Source organism: Nyctereutes procyonoides, unplaced genomic scaffold, assembly GCF_905146905.1.
Source record: "Nyctereutes procyonoides isolate TBG_1078 unplaced genomic scaffold, NYPRO_anot_genome, whole genome shotgun sequence".
Taxonomy (NCBI): Eukaryota; Metazoa; Chordata; class Mammalia; order Carnivora; family Canidae; genus Nyctereutes; species Nyctereutes procyonoides.
In genome coordinates this window covers 43,589,368-43,609,803 of record NW_026575051.1, presented here as the reverse complement: position 1 = coordinate 43,609,803, position 20,436 = coordinate 43,589,368, and the positions used below count along the sequence as shown (strand labels likewise).

At 35.1% G+C, this 20,436-nt stretch overlaps 1 protein-coding gene across 5 annotated transcripts in view; it reads right to left on the bottom strand.

Moving 5' to 3' along the window:
- The window catches only part of DOP1A (DOP1 leucine zipper like protein A), a 107,908-nt gene that overhangs the window by 71,143 nt on the left and 16,329 nt on the right, over positions 1-20,436 (bottom strand). For all 5 annotated transcript variants that reach the window (XR_008665037.1, XM_055329676.1, XM_055329679.1 and 2 more), the window contains exon 2: positions 1,717-1,907. Coding sequence is in view for 4 of the 5 variants with exons in the window: in XM_055329676.1 (XP_055185651.1) it covers positions 1,717-1,854 (138 nt within the window). In the remaining variant the exon portion in view is untranslated. The remainder of the gene's footprint in view (positions 1-1,716; positions 1,908-20,436) is intronic.

Sequence of the window (20,436 nt, the reverse complement as noted above, 5' to 3'; positions counted from 1 at the left end):
TAAAACATGTATTTAAACTATCTTCAACAAATTTATATTACATATATTACATATAATCCATGCCTGTTTTACAACCTAAAGTAAGGTTTTCAATGACTTGCATATCCTACTTTGGATTACCTGGATATGGTAAAATGTTTTCATAAATATTAAGTAAAAAAAAAAAACTTATGTACTCAATTATGTATATTAATTTCTGCAATTTAATAAATTGCTTTTAAATAGCATTCCTAGTAAGTCCTCAGAAAGAGACTCTTCAGGGAGCCTGAGTAGCTCAGTGATTGAATGTCTGCCTTTGACATTCCTCAGATTGTGATCCTGGGGTCCTGGGATTGAGTCCTGCATCAGATTCCCCAGAGGGAGCCTGCTTCTCCCTCTGTCTATGTCTCTGACTCTATGTCTCTCATGAATAAATAAATAAAATCTTTAAAAAGAGAAAAAGAGAGAGAGAGAGAGAGAGAGACTCTTCAGAACAAGAAAGAACCTCATTACCTTAAAAGCACATTCACACTTTTGGAGTGATTTCTTGAGATTATTGTAAGAAAAATCTGACAATTTATCAAACCTCAAATGGTAAATCTTAGAATTTAACATGTCAAGCATTAGTTTGTACATTTAATTTTAAGATAATTCCTTGGCACATTAAAAATGAAAGTTATTTTTTAAAGATATCAAAATAATTATCTGTAATATGTATGAGGTGACACAGTAGTGTCCTCGTAATGTATTTTAAGACAATTTCTTTCCTAATTGTATGCTCAACTGTATGATGTTAATACTTACTGGGAGGGTTCTCATTTCCTATCTTCTTCTCCACTCCATTTAATATTTAAAAGCATTCAAATTCAATAATAATGGCTAAAAAAAAAAATCCCTCCCAAATCCCCAAAATCAAAACTCTAGGTGTGAGGTGCATAGTTTGATCTAAGTTAAAAAACAAACAAGCAAACAAAAAACAGTGTTAAAATTTAAAGCTATGAATTGATCCAAAAATGCCATTATAATAAGGGCTTAAAACTGGACATGTTAAGAGGAAATATTCAAGGTAAACCTCCAAGGCCTAAGCAACTACTTGTCACTTTTGTAAAAAGTACTGAATATATCTAAGAATTCCTTGGATAAAAAGTTTTCCTTACTGTTCTATACCATTTGTTAAAGATATGAATCACCACATTCTATATGCAGTTTTTAATTTTGCTATCAGAAACTGTAGAACCATATCTGATGCTCAATTACAGAAACTTATTAGCCTTCGAGTTATAGCATATTTGTTTCCTAGTCTTATGTTTTTTTATTTTTTTAAATTTTTTTAAAAATTTTATTTACTCATGAGAGACACAGAGAGGCAGAGACACAGACGGAGGGAGAACCAGGCTCCATGCAGGGAGCCAGACGTGGGACTCAATCCCAGGACCCCAGGATCATGCCCTGGGCTGAAGGCAGGCATTAAACCACTGAGCCACCCAGGCTGCCCTAGTCTTATGTTTTTAATGGCAATGATGGAATATATTTTTCAAATACTGTGTTGTTTTGGCTGCAAAAATATGCATGGCTATACAGACAGGCAACTCATAAATAATAGCAGTACCAAAAATAATTCTAAGCTTTAGTTATATTTTTATTATTCTTTACTTCAAATTTTAGAGAAATATAGTAAGTACAATATGAGATTTCTGATTTTTACTTCTTTTTATGGAATGGATAAAATGGACATACCTTATTAAGTTTTCCAAGTGCTGATATCAAATCTGCCCATTCACTGGAATATTCAAAATTTTTTAGTGCTTTGTCAATTGCAGCTACATAGTTTCTGTATTTGGAGTCACTCAGTAATTCTAGCTCTTCTGTGTTCATCCTCCCACAGCGTCCCACTAGAGACAAGTTCCAAAGTCATGTAAAACCATTACCTACAAAAAAAAGTTTGCAGAAGGAATCAAAGTTACAAAGTAAAGCATTAAAATGGGCTCATATGTTCTTGCTACAAAACTAGTGGGTAACTTTAAAATGTTTCGTGAGTTAGAAGTGGTCAAAATTGGTCAGCTACTATGTAAAGTCATGAACTATTATAGACAGCTTCAAAGATAATATTCTTATGTTTCTTCCCAGGAATTGGAAAATGACCGTGAGAATGAAAGGAGAGGAAAGACCTGGAAATATTGATACTTCAGTTTAGAAATCACGTTATTTCTCGTTTTCTGATATAACATTTGTGATAGACATATTCCTCTGCTTTGCTTTGATATTAAAATACACTAAGACTGGTTGGATTGGAAATATCAAAGACATGCAAAAAAAAAGAACAGGAAAAAAATTAATTACTTGGAGATCATCTCATTTTATTAAGCAATAAATGAGCACACAGTATAAAGGAACATCAGCTATTTGGAATTAGACCTTACTTTTAATAAAAAAAGAAATACATAGTTCAAAACATGTTCACATATTCTTCGATATTAATTTTAAAAAATGGTTCCAAATCCTGCAGCCTGTTGGGCTGGACTTTGTAACTCTATTCTGACAAAAATAGCAAGGCAGAAGTGACAATAGGTAATGGCCAAGACTAGGTCATAAAAGCACTTCAGCTTCCTCCCTTACCCTATGATCATTAGCTCTGGAGAAAGCCAGTTGCTACATGATGAAACACTTAAAGGAGCCCTACTGAGAGGTTCCAGTGAACCTGCCAATAGCTGTGTGAGTGAGCCATTTTAGAAGCAGATCTTTCATTTCCAAACAAACCTTGATTTGTCTGCAGTACCAGCATACTGACTGTAACTTCGTGAAAAGATTCTGAGCCAGAACTACATAACTAAGTCCCCATACTCATGACCTACAGTAATCTTGCTGCTTTAGGCCCCTGATTAGGGGGGTAAATTTGTTACAAAGCACTAGACAACTAACAGAGTAGAGCAGTGAACAAGAGCAACTAGATAACTGATAGAGATTTAACTGAGGCTCAATCTAAAACCCAATGCTGCTTCTCCTCTACTTTTCTGGTATCCTATTGGATTTTTATCAAGCTCTGTACCTTTCTTTAGGATTCATGGATGTGGAGGAGGGTCTAAGAATGGGACTCACAGGATGCCAACATGATTAAATGAAAGGTAAAAATAGTCTCTTCAACAAATGGTTTTAGGATAACTGGATAGCCACATGTAAAATAATGAAGTTGACTCCTTCCTCATATCTACACAAAAATCAACTCAAAAATGGATGACAGATCTAAATGTAACAGGTATAAAAATCTTAGAATAAAACACAGGAATAAGTTTTTGTGGCCTAAGGCTACAAAGTCTTCCCAGAAATAATACTAAAAACATCACAAGCAACAACAACAAAAAATAAACTGGATTTCATCAAAATGAAAACCTTTCTGCTTCAAAAGGTATCAGCAAGAAAGTGAAAAGAGGAAAGGACATCCGGGGAAGATTGCAGAATGGGAGGACCCTAAGCTCACCATGTCCCACGGATTCAAATAATAGCCACATTGGTATAAATAACACAAAAAATGACCTGAAGACCAGCAGAACAAATTCTCCCCAGCTAAATGTAGAGAAGAGGCCATATTAAAGAAGGTAAGAAGGGTCATGACAGATCAGGAGCTAAATGGACCCATGGGACTTTCCATGGGAGGGAGGGACATCTCAGGTGTTGAGAGAGGTGAGAAACAAGACTCACACCAGGGAGCCTGCATGGGGAAGATAAATGACCAGAGTATCTGGCTTTGAAAACCAAAGGGGCTAACTTTTCTGAGTTCTTATAACTGGGAGGGCTTAAATCCTGGTCCTTTAAAAATTAAGAGGCTTGTGAGAGAGCAAGGAGGGAGAGAGGAAATTGAGCCCCCCAGCCTTAAAGAGACAGCACAACAAACAGCTCCAATGAGATACAGCAAAGAAACAGCAGTTTGAAAAAAGCCTGGATATCTGGGAGATCTACTTACTAATCTCAGAGCATGTGCTGGAGGGGCAGGGATCTTTGGGAGACTTCTTCAGTAACAAAGGAGCTGGCAGGCACAATTTCTTTCATAGATACCTGCAGGAACCAGCAGGGTAACAACAGGAGCTACCTAACTTGTTAAGAGTGCCTCCTGCCCACCATTCTCCTACGGAAACACCCCAACCAGCCAGAACTCTATTTCAGATCTTCTCCCACAGCAGACCAGGGCAAACTTTGCTAACAACATGTGACATCCCCACCCCCACCCACTTCAGTGGACCATTCCTCTCCAACCCATGTACCTCAGTCCTCAGCAGCTGCAAGTTGTTCCTGCTGCTGCCAACCTTACTGACCACACATCCTGTTCTTACATTCTCCTATAGCTCTGTGCTCCCATATCTCTGGCAGACTCAAGAGAAGCCCAAGGTAGCCCGAGACTGGCTCACTAACAAAACAAGGATCAAACACTGTCCATAACAGCAGAGAACCATTACAGATGAATAAACAGAAGGCAAAAGGCAGCTAAGTCATATCAGCAGGGTATACACAATGCACACGGGAGATACCCCTGAAGGTTCTGCTCAACAGGAAACAACACACCACTGGGCAATACAGGCCCTCTTCACAGGCCACTACTTTCAAGAGCAGGAGACATAGCTGACTTTTCTGCCACGTATAACAGACACAAAGTTAGACGAAATGAGGCAGATGAATATATCCCAAATGAAAGAAAGAACAAAATCGCAGTGACAGCTAAATCAAACAGAGCTAAAATATACACCTGATAAAGAATTTAAAATAATGGTCATAGGGATACTCACTGGACTATTAAGAAAAGAGTGGAGAACCTCATGAGACCCTTAATAAAGAGACAGAAAACATAAAGAACCAATTAAAGATGAAGAACTCAATAATTGAAATTAAAAATACACTAGATGGAATAAATAATAGACTAAAGGAAGCAGAAGAATGGATCAGTGACCTAGAGGACAGAGTAATGGAAAGCACTCAAGCTGAGCAAGAGAGAGAGGAAGAAATAATAAAAAATGAAAATAGATTTAGATAACTCAGTGACACCATGAAGTGAAATAACATTTGCATTATAAGGATCCCAAAAGGAGAAGAGAGAGAAAATGGGGGAATGTATTTGCAGAAATGAGAGCTGAAAACTTCCTGAATCTCAGGAATGAAACAGAAATTGAGATCCAGGAAGCACAGAGAATCCCCAACAAAATCAACCCAGGAAGTCCACATCAAGACACATAATAATTAAAGTGGCAAAAAGTAGGGATAAAGAGGGAAAGTTAAAAACAACAAGAGAAATGAAAAGTTACATACGAGGGAAACCCCTTAGGGCTATCAGCTAATTTTTTAGGAGAAATTTTGCAGGCAGAATGCAATGAGCATGCTATATATTCAAAGTGCTGAGAGAAAAAAAAAAAAACAAACAAACTGCAGCTAGGAATACTCTATCTAGAAGGCCTTCATTTAGAATAGAAGGAGAAATATAGAGCTCCCCAGGCAAGCAAAAGTTAAAGAAATTCATAACCACTAAGCCATCCCTACAAGAAATATTAAAGGGGACTACTTAAGTGGAAATGAAATATCATAAGCAGGAGTAAGTAGGAAATAAAAAAGCCATAAAAATAAGTATACTAATAAAAATCAGTCAAGGGATTTACAAAATAAAAGGATGTAAAGTATGATACCATATACCCAAACTATGAGGGTGAGAGGAGTAAAGAATGGGTTAAGCAAATGTCAACTTAATATAGACTGCTATATGCATAAGATGCTATATACAAACTTAACAATAACCACAAATCAAAAACCAGTAATAGATATGCAAAAAATAAAGAGAAAGGAACCGACTGTATCACTACAGGAACAAACCATGAGAGAACAGAGCAAGAGAAGAACAGAGAACTACAAAAAGAACCATAAACCAAGTAATAAAACAGCAATAAGTACATACCTATCAATAATTACTTTGATTTATTTTGAATGTAAATACACTAAAAACTCCAATAAAGGAATAGGGTGACAGAATGGGTAAAAAAGCAACACCCATCTATATACTACCTACAAGAGACTCATTTCAGACCTAAACAGACATTCAAATCGAAAGTGATAGGATGGAAAAGCTTTTATCACGTGAATGGAAATGAAAAGAAAGCAAGTAAAAATACTTACACTGGGTAAAACATACTTTAAACAAAGACTGTGACAAGAAACAAAAACACTATGTGGTCATAAAAGGAATAATCCAACAAGAAGATATAACAATTGTAAGTATCTATGCACCCAATCCGGAGCACCCAAATACATAAAGCAGGTAATAAAAAACATAAAGGAAATAATTGATAATAAAAAACATACAGGAAATAATTGATAGCAATACAATAACAGTAGGACTTTAATACCTCATTTAAGTCAATGGATAGATCATCCAAAAGGAAATCAACAAGGAAACAGTGATTTTGAAGGACACAATGGACAAGACAGATCTAATGATATTTTCAGAACATTTCATCCTAAAACACCAGAATATACATTATTTTCAAGTACACATGGATCATTCTCCAGAAGAGATCACATATTACAGCACAAAACAAGTCTCAACAAATTCAAAAAGAAAGAAATCATATCTTGCACCCTTTCTGACCACAACGCTATGAAACTAGAAATCAATTCCAAGAAAAAAATCTGGAAAGAGCACAATGAATGGAACAACCAAAAAATCAAAGAGGAAATAAAAAAATATACGGAGACAAATGAAAAAACACAATGGTCCAAAATCTTTGGGATACAACAGTTCTAACAGGGAACTTTATAGCAATACAGGCCTACCTGGAGAAGAAAAATCCCAAACAACCTAACCTCACACCTAAAGGAGTTAGAAAAAGAATGGGCACCTGGGTGGCTTAGTCAATTAAGCATCCATCTCAAAAACAAACAAACAAACAAACAAAAGCATCCATCTCTTGGTTTTGGCAGGTCATATCTTAGGGTCCTGAGATGGAGCACGGCATCACATGAAGCCTCCTTGAGATTCTCTCTCTCTGTCCTTGCTCTCACCCATGTACACTAATAAATAAATAAATCTTAAAAAAAAAAAAAAAGTTAGAATAAGAAGAACAAAACCCCAAACCAGAAGGAAGGAAATAAAGATTAGAGCAAAAACAAACAAAAACTAAAAAACCCAACAGAACCAGGAGCTGGTTCTTTGAAAAGATCAACAAAATTGATAAACCTTTATTAGCCAGACTCATAAAAAAAGGGAGTACTCAAATCAGAAATGAAAAAAAAAAAACAAAAAACCAACACTACAGAATTACAAGGGATTATAGGATAATAATATGAAAAAATTTTATGTCAACAAATTGGACACATAGAATCCTACTGCCTCCCAAAACTGAATCAGAAGAGAAAATTTGAACAGACCTATCATTAGTAATGAAATTGAATCAGCAGCCAAAAAACTCCCAACAAACAAAAGTCCAGGACCAGACAGCTTCACAAGTGAATTCCACCATACGTTTAAAGAAGAGTTAACACCTTTTCTTCTCAAACTATTCCAAAAAGTTAGAAGAAGGAGGAAAGCTTCAAATTCATTTTAGGAAGCTAGCATTACCTGAACTACAGGTCAGTAACTCTGATGACCAGAGATGCAAAAATTATCAACAAAATATTAACAAACTGAATCCAACAATACATTTAAAAAATCATTCACCACAATCAAGTGGGATTTATCTCAGGGATGCAAAAGTGGTTCAATATTTGCAAATCAATAATCTGTATATCACATTAATGAGAGGAAAGATAAACACCATATGGTCATCACAACAGATGCAGAAAAAGCACCTGACAAAGGACAACATTGTGTTCATGATAAAAACTCTCAATAAAGTAGGTTTAGAGAGAACACACCTCAACAAAATAAAGACCATATGTGAAAAATCCACAGCTAACAATATACTCAATGCTAAAAAAGTGAAAGCTTTTCCTCTAAGATCAAGAACAAGATAAGGGTATTCACTATTATCACTTTTATTCAACAAAGCACTGGAAATTCCAGCTGCAGCAATCAGACAAGAAAAAGAAATAAAAGGCATCCAAACTGGTAAGGAAGAAATAAGACTTTCACTATTTGCAGATGACATGATATTATATATATAAAAATAAACCCTAAGGATGCCACCAAAAGCCATTAAAACTAATAAAAGAAATCTACATCACAGAATATATAATATACAGAAATCTGTTATATTTCTCTATACTGACAATGAGGTAGCAGGAAAAATTAAGGAAACAGTTTATTTCTAATTGCACCAAAAAGAACAAAATACACAGGAATAAACTTAACTAAGGAGGTAAAAGACCTGTACTCTGAAAACTATATAACACTGATTAAAGAAATTGAAGATGACACAAACAAATGGAAAGATATTTCATGTTGGGAGATAATCATGGATTGGGAGAACCAATATTATTAAAATATCCATGCTCCCCAGAGAAATCTAGATTTAAAGATTTAATGCAAATTCCTATCAAAATACCAACAGCATTTTTCACAGAACTAGAAAAATAGTCTAAAAATTTATATTTGGAACCACAAAGGACCCCAAATAGCCCAAGCGATCTTGAAAAACAAAGCTGGAAGTTACCACAATTCCAGATTTCAAGATATATCACAAAGCTATTATAAACAAAACAATATGGTACTGGCACAAAAACAGACATAAATACATAAATCAACTGAACAGAATACAGAGCTCAAATAAACCCATGCTTATATAATCAATTATTCTATAACAAAGGAGGTAAGAATACATAATGGAGAAAAGGCAGTCTCTTTAACAAATGGTGCTGGAAAAACTGGAGAGCAACATGCAAAAGAATAAAACTGGACCACTTTCTTACAGCATGCACAAAAGGGAATAAAGACTTCAATGTGAGACCTGAAACCGTAAAATGCCTAGAAGAAAACAAAAGCAATAATTTGATATTGGCCATAGTAACATTTTTCTTGATATGTCTTCTCTGGCAAGAGAAACAAAAGCAAAATTAAATTTGGCACTACACCAGAAGCTTTTGTGCAATGAAAGAAACCATGAACAAAACAAACAGGTAACCTACTGAAGAGAAGAAAATATCTGTAAAATGATCCAATAAGGGTTCATTTTCAAAACATATAAAGAACTAATATAACTCAACACCAAAAGAATCTGATTTAAAAATGGGCAGAAGGGCAGCCCGGGTGGCTCAGTGGTTTAGTGCCGCCTTCAGCCCAGGGCATGATCCTGGAAACCCAGGATCAAGTCCCACGTCAGGCTTCCTGCATGGAGCCTGTTTCTCCCTCTGCCTGTTGTCTCTGGAATAAATGAATAAAATCCTTAAAAAAAAAAAAAATGGGCAAAGGACTTGAATAAACATTTTCCAAAGAAGACATATGATACTGTTGGCTAAGAGACCCATGAAAAGATGTTCAACATCAATAATCATGTAAATGTAAAGATAAACCACAATGAAATATCATCTTATATTTGTCAGAATGGCTAAAGTCAAAAAGACAAAAATAACAAATGTTAACAAGGATGTGGAGAAAAAGGAACCCCCATGCACTGTTGGTGGGAATGCAAACTGGTATAGTCACTGTGGGAGACAGTATGGAAGTTCCTCAAAAATTTAAAAATAGAATTACCATATGATCTACTAGTGGGAATTTGCCTAAAGAAAATGAAAACACTAATTTGAATATATGCAAATCTATGTTTACTGCAGCATTATTCATAACAGCCAAGACACAGAAGCAAACAATGTCCATTGATAGATGAATGAAGATGTGGTATATGTACCCACAATGGAGAATTACTCAGCCATAAAATGAGACCATGCCATTTGCGACAACACTGATGCACTTAGAAGGTATGATGCTGAGTTTAAAAGGTCAGAGAAAGACAAACACCATGATTTTACTCATGTGGAATTTAAAAACAAATGAACAAAAGAGATTAAAAAAAAAAACCTCTTAAATATGGAGAACAAAATGGTGGTTACACGAGGAAGGGTCTGTTGGGGTATGTGGGAAATAGATGAAGGGGATTAAGACTACCTGTATTCTGATGAGCACGAGTAATATACAGAATTGATTATATTGTACACTTGAAACTAATACTGGATGTTAATTACAGTTAAATAAATAAATAAAATTTATTTTAAGGATGGTCACACAACTCTGTACTGAAAACTAAATTATGTGTTTTTAAATAGGTGAATTATATGGTAGATGAATTATACCTCAGTGCAGATATCTGTATCTCTACGTATCTACATCTTTTTTTTTTCTATAGAATGGATCTTAGAGAATCTGTGAATTACCTCGAATTATATGCAAAATTTACCTCTTAAATTTTATTGGGGAGATAGTCTACTATTTTTATAATATTCTCAAAATGGTTTTTAACAAAATCCTCAAAAGGGTTAAGAGTCACTACTCTAGAGCATATAACCTATATTAATAATAGCTGTTTGCACTGAAAAAAGGTAAAGATCTATGAATCTATTAAATCAAAATTTTCTTGGTTAAAGCTGTGACAAATATAAACTTCCCAATTCTCTACCTTGATTCTTTTATCCATAAAATAAAAACAAATCCCCAAATGCCATTTCTAGAGAGATTATCTTAAACAGAGTCACTTGACTTATGAAACTATTTACTTCAGTACATACACCATGTGCCAAGCACTACATCTAGATGCTGAATAAAGAGAATACTCCTGACCTCATGATACTTTCATTCTCAATTGGGAGGGGTAGGTCCTTAAAATAATGCAAAATTTATTTTGGGGGAAAACATACTTTACTGTTATACCTTCATAGTCTGCACTCTCACAGCAACAAAACATAAAGGGAGAAGTTAATAGTAATACAGTAATAGCTGGAGACTTTAACACCTTATTTACATCAATGGACAAATCATCCAGAAAGAATGTCAAAAAAGAAACAGTGGCTTTGAATGACACATTAGAATAGGTGGACCTAACATATACAGAACATTCCACCCAAAAAGAGAGAATACTCTTTTCAATTGCACATGGAATATTATCCAGGGTACATCACATGTTAGGCCACAAAACAGGTCTCAGTAAATTTAACACGACTGAAATCACACCAAGCATCCTTTCTTCCCACAATGGTATGGAAATAGAAATCAGTTACAAGAAAAAATCTGGAAGGAACACAAATACATGACACCACACAACATGCTACTAAACAATAGTTGGGTCAACAGAGAAATCAAAGAAAAAAATAAATAGATGGAGACAAATGAAAATGAAAACACAATGGTCTAACATCTTTGGGATGCAATAAAAGAAAGCAGTTCTAAGAGGCAAGGTTATAGTGACACAGGCCTACATCAAAAAAGCAAGAGGGGTGCCCAGCTGGCAGTCAGTGGAGTGTGCAACTCTTGATCTGGGGGTTTTGAGTTTGAGCCCCACAGTGGGTGTGGATATTACTTACAAAACACAAAATCCTAAACAAAAAAGAAAAATCTCAAATAAACCACCCAACCTTACACCTAAAAGAGCTAGAAAAAGAACAAAGCTCAAAGGCAGTAGAAGCCAAAAATGACATACAGATGGCTGACAAACGAAAAGATGCTCAAAATCAAAATCATTAGGGTAATGCAAGTCAAAACCACAATAAGGTATATCATTTTATTGTTAAAATAGCTAAAATTAAAGAAACATAAGAAATAACAAGTGTTAGAATATGGAGGAAAAAACCATGCACTGTTAGTATGAATATAAATTGGTGCAGCAATTGTAAATATAAATTGGAAAACAATATGGAGGTTCCTCAAAAAATTAAAAATAAAAATACTACATGATTCATTAATTCCACTACTGGAATTTACACAAAGAAAACAAAAACACTAATTTGAAAAGATATATACACCCGTAGTTTATTGCAACATTATTTATAATAGCCAAGATACAAATGCAACACAAGGGCCATGGCCGTGGATAGATGAATAGACAAAGAAGATATGGCATATCTATACAGTGGAGTATTTCTCAGCCATAAAAATGAATGAGATGTTGCTATGTGTGACAACATGGATGAGTATAGATGCTAAATGAAATAAGTCAGAGAAAGACAAATATAATTCCACTTATATTCCATGTTGAATATAAAAAATTACAAATGAACAAAAAGAGGCAATCCAAAAAGCAGACTCTTAAATAGAGAACAAACTGGTGGTTGTCCGAGGGAAGGTGGGTGGATATGTAGGTGAAATAGATTAGGGGATTAAGAGGTACAAACTTCCAGTTATGAAGTACATAAATCACCAAGATAAAAATACAGCACAGGAAGTATAGTCAATAATATTGTAATAATAATGGGGGCACCACTCAGTGGTTAAGTGTCTGCCTTTGGCTTAGGTCATGATCCCACAGTCTTGGGTTCAAGTCCTGTAACAGACTCCATAGGGAGCCTGCTTCTCCCTCTGCCTATGTCTCTGCCTCTATCTGTGTATCTCTCATGAATAAAATCTTAAAAAATAATAGTATTGTAATAATGTATGCTGAGCACAGAATTGCTGAATCAACAGTTCTACACCTAAAACTAATATTGTCAATTAAATTTCAATAAAAATAAATAAGTAAAATAGAGGCATAGGATAATTCAAATTAAAGATCATTATAAAAGGCAAATCAGAAGGCCAAAAAGATTTTTATATTTCTCTTTACTGATTTTTATTTTATAAAAGAAAAATAGGGGTCCCTGGCTGGCTTAGGTGGTAGAACATGTGACTCTTCATCTCAGGATTAGTTCAAGTCTCACACTGGGTGTGGCACCTATTTAAAAAAAATAAAAAAATAGGTCTTAATTATGAAAAATGCATTTAATAAAATAGAAACAATTGAAAGTAAACAGGTGGATATTTTTGCCAAAGAATAACAATGTTAACATAATTATCTATTTAATTGTTTTTTTATTTTTATTTTTGTTTTATTTTTATTTATTTATGATAGTCACACAGAGAGAGAGAGAGAGTCAGAGACACAGGCAGAGGGAGAAGCAGGCTCCATGCACCGGGAGCCCGACGTGGGACTCGATCCCGGGTCTCCAGGATCGCGCCCTGGGCCAAAGGCAGGCGCCAAACCGCCGCGCCACCCAGGGATCCCTCTATTTAATTGTTAATGCAGATTTTTTTATATAGCTAAGATCATATAGCATATGTCTTGGTACTCTATATTTGTCACCAACATTTTCCACATTAATTTGTATGTAATCATAACTCTTAATGGTTTCATTAAGTGGATATATTATACTTAGTCTTCAAAAAGAGACTGCCATACTAAACAATTAAAGCCATAAACTTTGATAAAAGAGTTATATATTGGGATCCCTGGGTGGCGCGGCGGTTTGGCGCCTGCCTTTGGCCCAGGGCGCGATCCTGGAGACCTGGGATCGAGTCCCACGTCGGGCTCCTGGTGCATGGGGCCTGCTTCTCCCTCTGCCTATGTCTCTGCCTCTCTTTCTCTCTCTCTGTGACTATCATAAATAAATAAAAATTAAAAAAAAAATTAAAAAAAAAGAGTTAAATATTAACACATAGTGACATATAAGGAATGAAGGTTAGAATGAACACAAACTAAAGCATTTCTAGTTTTGATTCTGAGAAATTACAGAAGAACTGTAAAACCAAATTAAGTTTAGGGAAAAAATTCAACTTGACTGGATTATCTGAAAATATATAATAGTATAAAATAACTAAATTATAATCAATATACCTAAGAATAGTGGTAGATAAAGCACATGTATAATTTTTATTGACAAGGATTTCTTCCCCTTGTAATATTTCCAGTGTAAGATACATCATTTTCAAGATAAGATATATAGTATTTGTGCACTGGGAAAATTAACCTGAAAATCAATTTAGAAGTAATTTCTATAAATAAAAGCATTTTTTATTTTTAAAAATATTTTATTTACGCGTGAGAGACAGAGAGACAGAGACAGAGAGAGGCAGGGACATAGGTACAGAGAGAGAGAGAAGAACGCTCCATGCAGGAAGCCCGATATGGGACTCAATCCCAGGACTCCAGCCAGGATCATGACCTGAGCCAAAGGCAGGCGCTAAACCACTGAGCCACTCAGGCTTCCCAAATAAAAGCATTTTAATTGTAATAAGACTAATAATCTAATTGTGAAACAGTATTACCTCAACTGACAGATTTTCTAACATACTTTTTAAATTTGGTATAAAACACTAGCCAATAACGAACAATTAAGTTTGTGGGGTTTAGACTTTTGTGTTTGCAGCTTAAAAAGTTAAGTCAGATAAGAAATTTGCTTTTTTTGGTATTTATTTATTTTTTATTTTTGTATATATATTTTTTATTGGAGCTCGATTTGCAAACATATAGCATAATACCCAGTGCTCATCCCATCAAGTGCCCCCCTCAGTGCAGAAATTTGATTCTTCAAATATTTTTTTAGTTAAAAATTATCTAAATATTTTAATATAACTAAAAAGAGTTTATATAACAAAGACACATATAACTATCTGATAGAACATTATAAGCAAAATCTTATGCAAACAGCTGAAAAATGAGAAAGATCTTTTATAGGAATTTCATCAGGAAGGAGCTATTGTACTTTCCTTTTGTGTGAAAAAGTGGTCAGATCTTAGGACTAGAAATTAGGTTTTGCTTCCTCAATGACTTTTAATGAAAATAAAATTACTCATTACATATCAGAAGAAAAGTGTAGGGATATCACTTTTTAATTTTTCATCCAATCTATAACAAATGCAAATTCTAAGTCTCAGGTATTTTATTTTTCCATATTTTATTTTAAAGTGGTTTAGATCAGTACTTCTCAAAGTGTGGTGAAGAACCAGTTTTTTCCCCAGTCGATTGCTGATAAAAATATAAACCATGTACATAGCTGTTGTAGAAATATCAAACATTGAGAAGCACCTGGATGGCTCAGTTGGCTGAGTGTCCAACTCTTGATTTCAGTTCAGGTGATCATCTCCAGATCCTGAGATAAAGCCTTGTGTCCCACTCCAGAGTCTGCTTGAGTTTTTCTCCCTCTGCCCCTCCCCTCATTTGCACTAGTGCTGTCTCTCAAATAAATAAACCGTAAAACACACACACACACAAGCAAAAAAAAAAAAAAAAAAAAACCCGATGTCTAATACTTACTTTCATCTGTGTTTATCTCATGTTTCCTTAATAAAGAATTTGTGAATGGCCCACAAATCACACTTGGAACACCACTGGCTTAGATCCTAATGCAAATATAACATTTCCCATTTGGATCAAGGAAACTTTATACACTGCAACTTCTCCAGAAATGTTGTAATACATGGCAAAAACTGCACATGTTCAATAACAAAACAGTGTTTTGTAGAACCCCAAGTCCACAAAAAGATGGGCAGTAGGAGTTAGGGTCTCCAAGCACAGGAGTTAATAATGTCAAGACAGCTGGGAATCCAAATCCTAGTTTTAACACTTAGCTGTATGACCTTGGGTGAGATGTCAAACTTCAGTTTCCTCAACTGTAAAACAAGATGATAATACCTAGCTCAATGGCTGTCAGAATTAAATAAAGAACATATTAAACTTATCAGAGTGTCTGGCACATAGAAAATGCTCAAAGAAGTTATTGCCACCATTAGCACTAATAAAAACAAACAGTATGAGGAAGTAAGTAATTATAAGGACTAATAAATTGTAATTAAAAACAAGATACGGCTCTGAATTTAGTAAAGGTAGTAAAATGCAAAACTGAAGACGGTTAAATTATACCCAATTGTCTCATGAATGCAAAATGTGTCACTGCCAAATGTGTGGGGTTTTTTTTTTTTTTACTATTTTATTAACCTGTACATATTTAACATACCTATTAAGTTCTAATATATGCTCATAAAACTATCACAACAATCAAGATTCTTCACCAGAATTAAAATATTGAACATGTGCATCACTTTAAACAAGAAACCAAACAAGAATTCTATCACCACTATCAAATGAGTTTTATTTGTTTGAAATTAAAACAAAAACAAAACAACCCCAAACCCAAAACCTATTTCTTGATCAATACAATAACTATTTAATATAACTAGGAAACCTGAAAAGGTAAATTAAGACTGTGGCTTGTTCTTCCATAAAGTGCTGCAGGTAAAGTCAAACGGCATTTATAATTTTTCTTTCAGTATGGAATTGTTGAATCACAATATTGCACACCTGAAACTAATGTAATACTGTAAAAAAAAAGTTATCCTTGTTAAAAAAATTCTTTCTGGAGCTATTAATAAGCAGTTTTTTTAAATTTAATCTATAATCATATCCCTTGACAATTTAGCTGTTATTTCTAAGTTATAACTCACATAAATTGGACTTGAATTGTCATAAAGCATGATTTAGTGTAGTGTTTTTGTCTCATTCAAATATAAAAATTAAACAAAACAGCTGTTAAGGGGATCCCTGGGTGGCGCAGTGGTTTGGCGCCTGCCTTTGGCCCAGGGTGCGATCCTGGAGACCCGGGATCGAGTCCCACGTCGGGCTCCCGGTGCGTGGAGCCTGCTTATCCCTCTGCCTGTGTCTCTGCCTCTCTCTCTCTCTCTCTCTCTCTCTCTCTCTGTGACTATCATAAAAAAAAAAAGACAAAAAAAAACAGCTGTTAAAGAAAAAAAGACATAGATTTCTCTAGGCAAACTAGACCCTATGAAAATTATCAGAGTTTTCATACTTTACGGGGTGAAAAGGCAAAATTTTAGTAAGAAATAAAACATTCCAACAGACCATATAATTTAAAAAAAAGTTAAGTGGTTATAAAAAATGAATAGACCTAATTTCAGAAAATAACCAAATAAAGATATTTTGGCTAATCTGTTTATTACTAGCTGAGCTCCCTGCTTCCCTGTCTCCATTGCCATGAAAAGTCAGGAGAGGGATGAAGAGACAAAGGACTATTCATTATTAGCCAATTCTACAAATATATCTGGGGACTTTCCAAGAGTTTTATCACATTCCAACTATGTAAATAAATAGATTACTTAAAGTACCATGAAATTCAAGGGGGAAAACTCTACTTGTTCATTATGAATGAAAAAGTACTTTAAAAAATGCTATATATATGTATGTGTGTATACATACACACACACACATATATATACACAGCACTCTTTCCAAGTTTTTTTACCAAATGAAAAATTATCATTCAGTTACTGTTACCACCTAATAAATGAATATGACAATTATTAACAAATTTATTTCATTTTGGTCAAAAGTTCTAAGTTTCAAAAATTGACACACTAATGATCTTTAGCAAATAATTTATTCAATCATACAGCCAGTTACTCCAGAGAACTGGAAACTTTCCGGGAGACCTAACAATATAGATAAAATAAAACATCTAACAAGTATTTCACAAATAGGTTAAGGTATCCACTAGAATCCTGATATTCTGTACTTCCCCTCATCTGACCCAATCTCAAACCTTCAAAATATTATACACTCTAAGAAACTCCAAATATGTGGTCAACAGATCTGCAGCTTTTCTCTGCACATCCAGCTGGCTTCTGGTCCTAGCTACCTTCTCAGGATAAGACTTCAGATGCAGCAGAGAAAACAACATCTTAGCTGACCTTAAATTGTAGCTTACTACATGCCAGGCACCATTTAAATGCTTTGCATATTTTACTTAATTTAATCCTATTTGAGCCCATGAAGTAAACATTACTGTCCACACTTAACAAATAAAGAGACAGAGGTATAGAAATATTATAAATGGCAGAGTCAGGGAACAGAAATAGTCTAGCTTTAGGGTTCTAACTCTTTGAGGGGCAGAGAGAGAATCTCAAGCAGACTCCCCCAGAGTGCAGAGCCTGATGTGAGGCTTCATCTCACGAACCTGAGATTATGGCCCTCTGATCATGATGTGAGCTGAAACCAAGAGCAGGCACCCCTGGGTGAAACCACCCAGGCACCCCCAGAGTTCTAACTCTTAACCACTACTCTTCAGTCTCATGGAGGCTTTTTTCCTTTTTATATCCATCCCATTTCAGGGCCAGGGAGTGAAATGTCTTCCTTATTCTCTCAATACTTACCTGGCAAAGTCCCAATCTGGGTTGAACTTGATTATCTGCTTTTTCTATGCCTGAGCTCAAGCAACTGAACATTGCTGGAGAAAAATCATATAACTGCAGGGTGGCTGACTGCATTTTAAATTGAAAAACAAACCTCCTCAACCAGGTATTCAACACTGTTCTAAATCACTGTTTCCTTAGTAAATCTACTGCCTAACACAAGTATTTCATACTTTGTCTTCTTTTCAAAACTCTAATACCACCTCCTTCCATTGTTGCTAAAGACCAAACTGCAAATTTAATTAAGAAAACAGAAGCAAATGCCACCACCCAGCAATTGCACTACTATCCCAAAGATACAAATGTAGTGATTCAAAGGAGCACCTGCACCCCAATGTTTATAACAGCAATGTCCACAATAACCAAACTGTGGAAAGAACCTAGATGTCCATTGACAGACGAATGGATAAAGAAGATCTGGTATGTATACAATGGAATTTTACTCAACCATCAGAAAGGATGAATACCTACCATTTACAATGACATGGATAGAACCAGAGGGTATTATGCTAAGTGAATAAATCAATTGGAGAAAGACCATTATCATACGGTTTCACTCATATGTGGAATATGAGAAATAGTGCATGGGACCATAAGTGAAGGAGGGGAAACTGAATGGGAAAAAAAATCAAAGACGACAAACCATGAGAGACTCTTAACTCTGGGAAACAGACTGAATGTTACTCAAGGGGAGGTAGGTGGGGGGATGGGGTATATGATATGGGTGATGGGCATGAAGGAAAGCATGTGATGGGATGATCACTAGGTGTTATATTTAACTGATGAATTGTTGAAAACTACATCTGAAACTAATGATGTACTATATGTTAGCTAATTGAATTTAAATTAAAAAAAAAAAGGTGTGGTATACATATACAATGGAATACTACTCAGCCATCGAAAAGGGGAAATCTTGCTATTTACAACAATGTGGATGGAACGAGAGGATACTAAGTCAATCAGAGAAAGGCAATTACATGATCTCACTCATAAGTAGAATTTAAGAAACAAAACAGAGGATCATAGGGGGAGAGAAGAATAAAAGAAGACTAAATTAGAGAGAGAGACAAAGTATATGAGACTCCTAATCATAGGAAACAAACTTGAGGGTTGCTGGAGGGGATGTGGTGGGGGTATAAGGTAACTGGGCGATAGACATTAACAAGGGCACATGATGTAACAAGCACTGGCTGTTATATAAGCCTGATGAATCATTGAACTCTACCTTTAAAACTAATAAAATTACACTATAAAATAAAAAAATACACTGTTAATTGAATTTAAATTAATAAAATTTAGCACACCAATTCAATAAGATATTTAACCATTAAAAATAACTTAAGATCATGAAAGAACAGCAGCAATAAAAAAGAGAAGCAAAAGGAATGCTTACATTCCCTCCAACAATCTGCAAACTCATATACACTTATATCCTTATTCTCTACTTTCCTGTTGTGAGGAACAAAGGACCCACCTCCATCCTCTTTTTGGATCCCATCTCCTCTTGCTTTTCAAGACTTTTCCTAAAGTACCTTTACTGGTTTACTCTTCTTCAGTAACTATCTCTTCCTGTGCAGGATCATTCTCTATTCACCTACAGACAGAGTCCTGGAATCTTCCATAGTGAGAAACTAAAATTCATAGCTTCCTCTTGACTCTCACAGACTCTCTGATTACCAACCCATTTTTCTGTTCTCATTACAAAACTTTCTAAAACATTTTTCTATACTATTTCTTCATTTCCTCTTTACTCTTCAGCCCACTAAAAAATGCCTCATGACACTCTCCCTCCAAGGAAACCACCCCATGTATGGTTCACCAGTTAACTGCATTAGCCAAAGCCAATGGTCATTTCTCCAGCCTTTCATCTTAATCAACTTCTCAGCAGTATTCAGTACTTGGTTCATTCATTTTTTAGACATTGTTGTTTCTTCTATGAAGTATGATACTCCCAGAGGTCAAAGTTTGTTTTTGTTTTGTTTTAAGATTTTATTTATTTATTCATGAGAGACACAGAGGCAGAGGGAGAAGCAGGCTCTGTGCAAAGAGCCCGACATGGGACTCATCCTGGATCATGCCCTGAGCCAAAGACAGATGCTCAACCACTGAGCCACCCAGGTGTCCCCAGAAGTCAAAGCTTTTAAAATTAATTAGATGCTACTCTCTAGATGGAGAAAATTCTGACATAGAGTTTCACCGTATTTTAATTATATATTTATATTCTCACTTTTGATCTCAGTGAAAATTATAAAAATAACACCTGAGATTCAAAAAATTAAAAATCCCACAATTCTAGCAAGATGACAAACAGCAAGTTTTATTTACTTGGA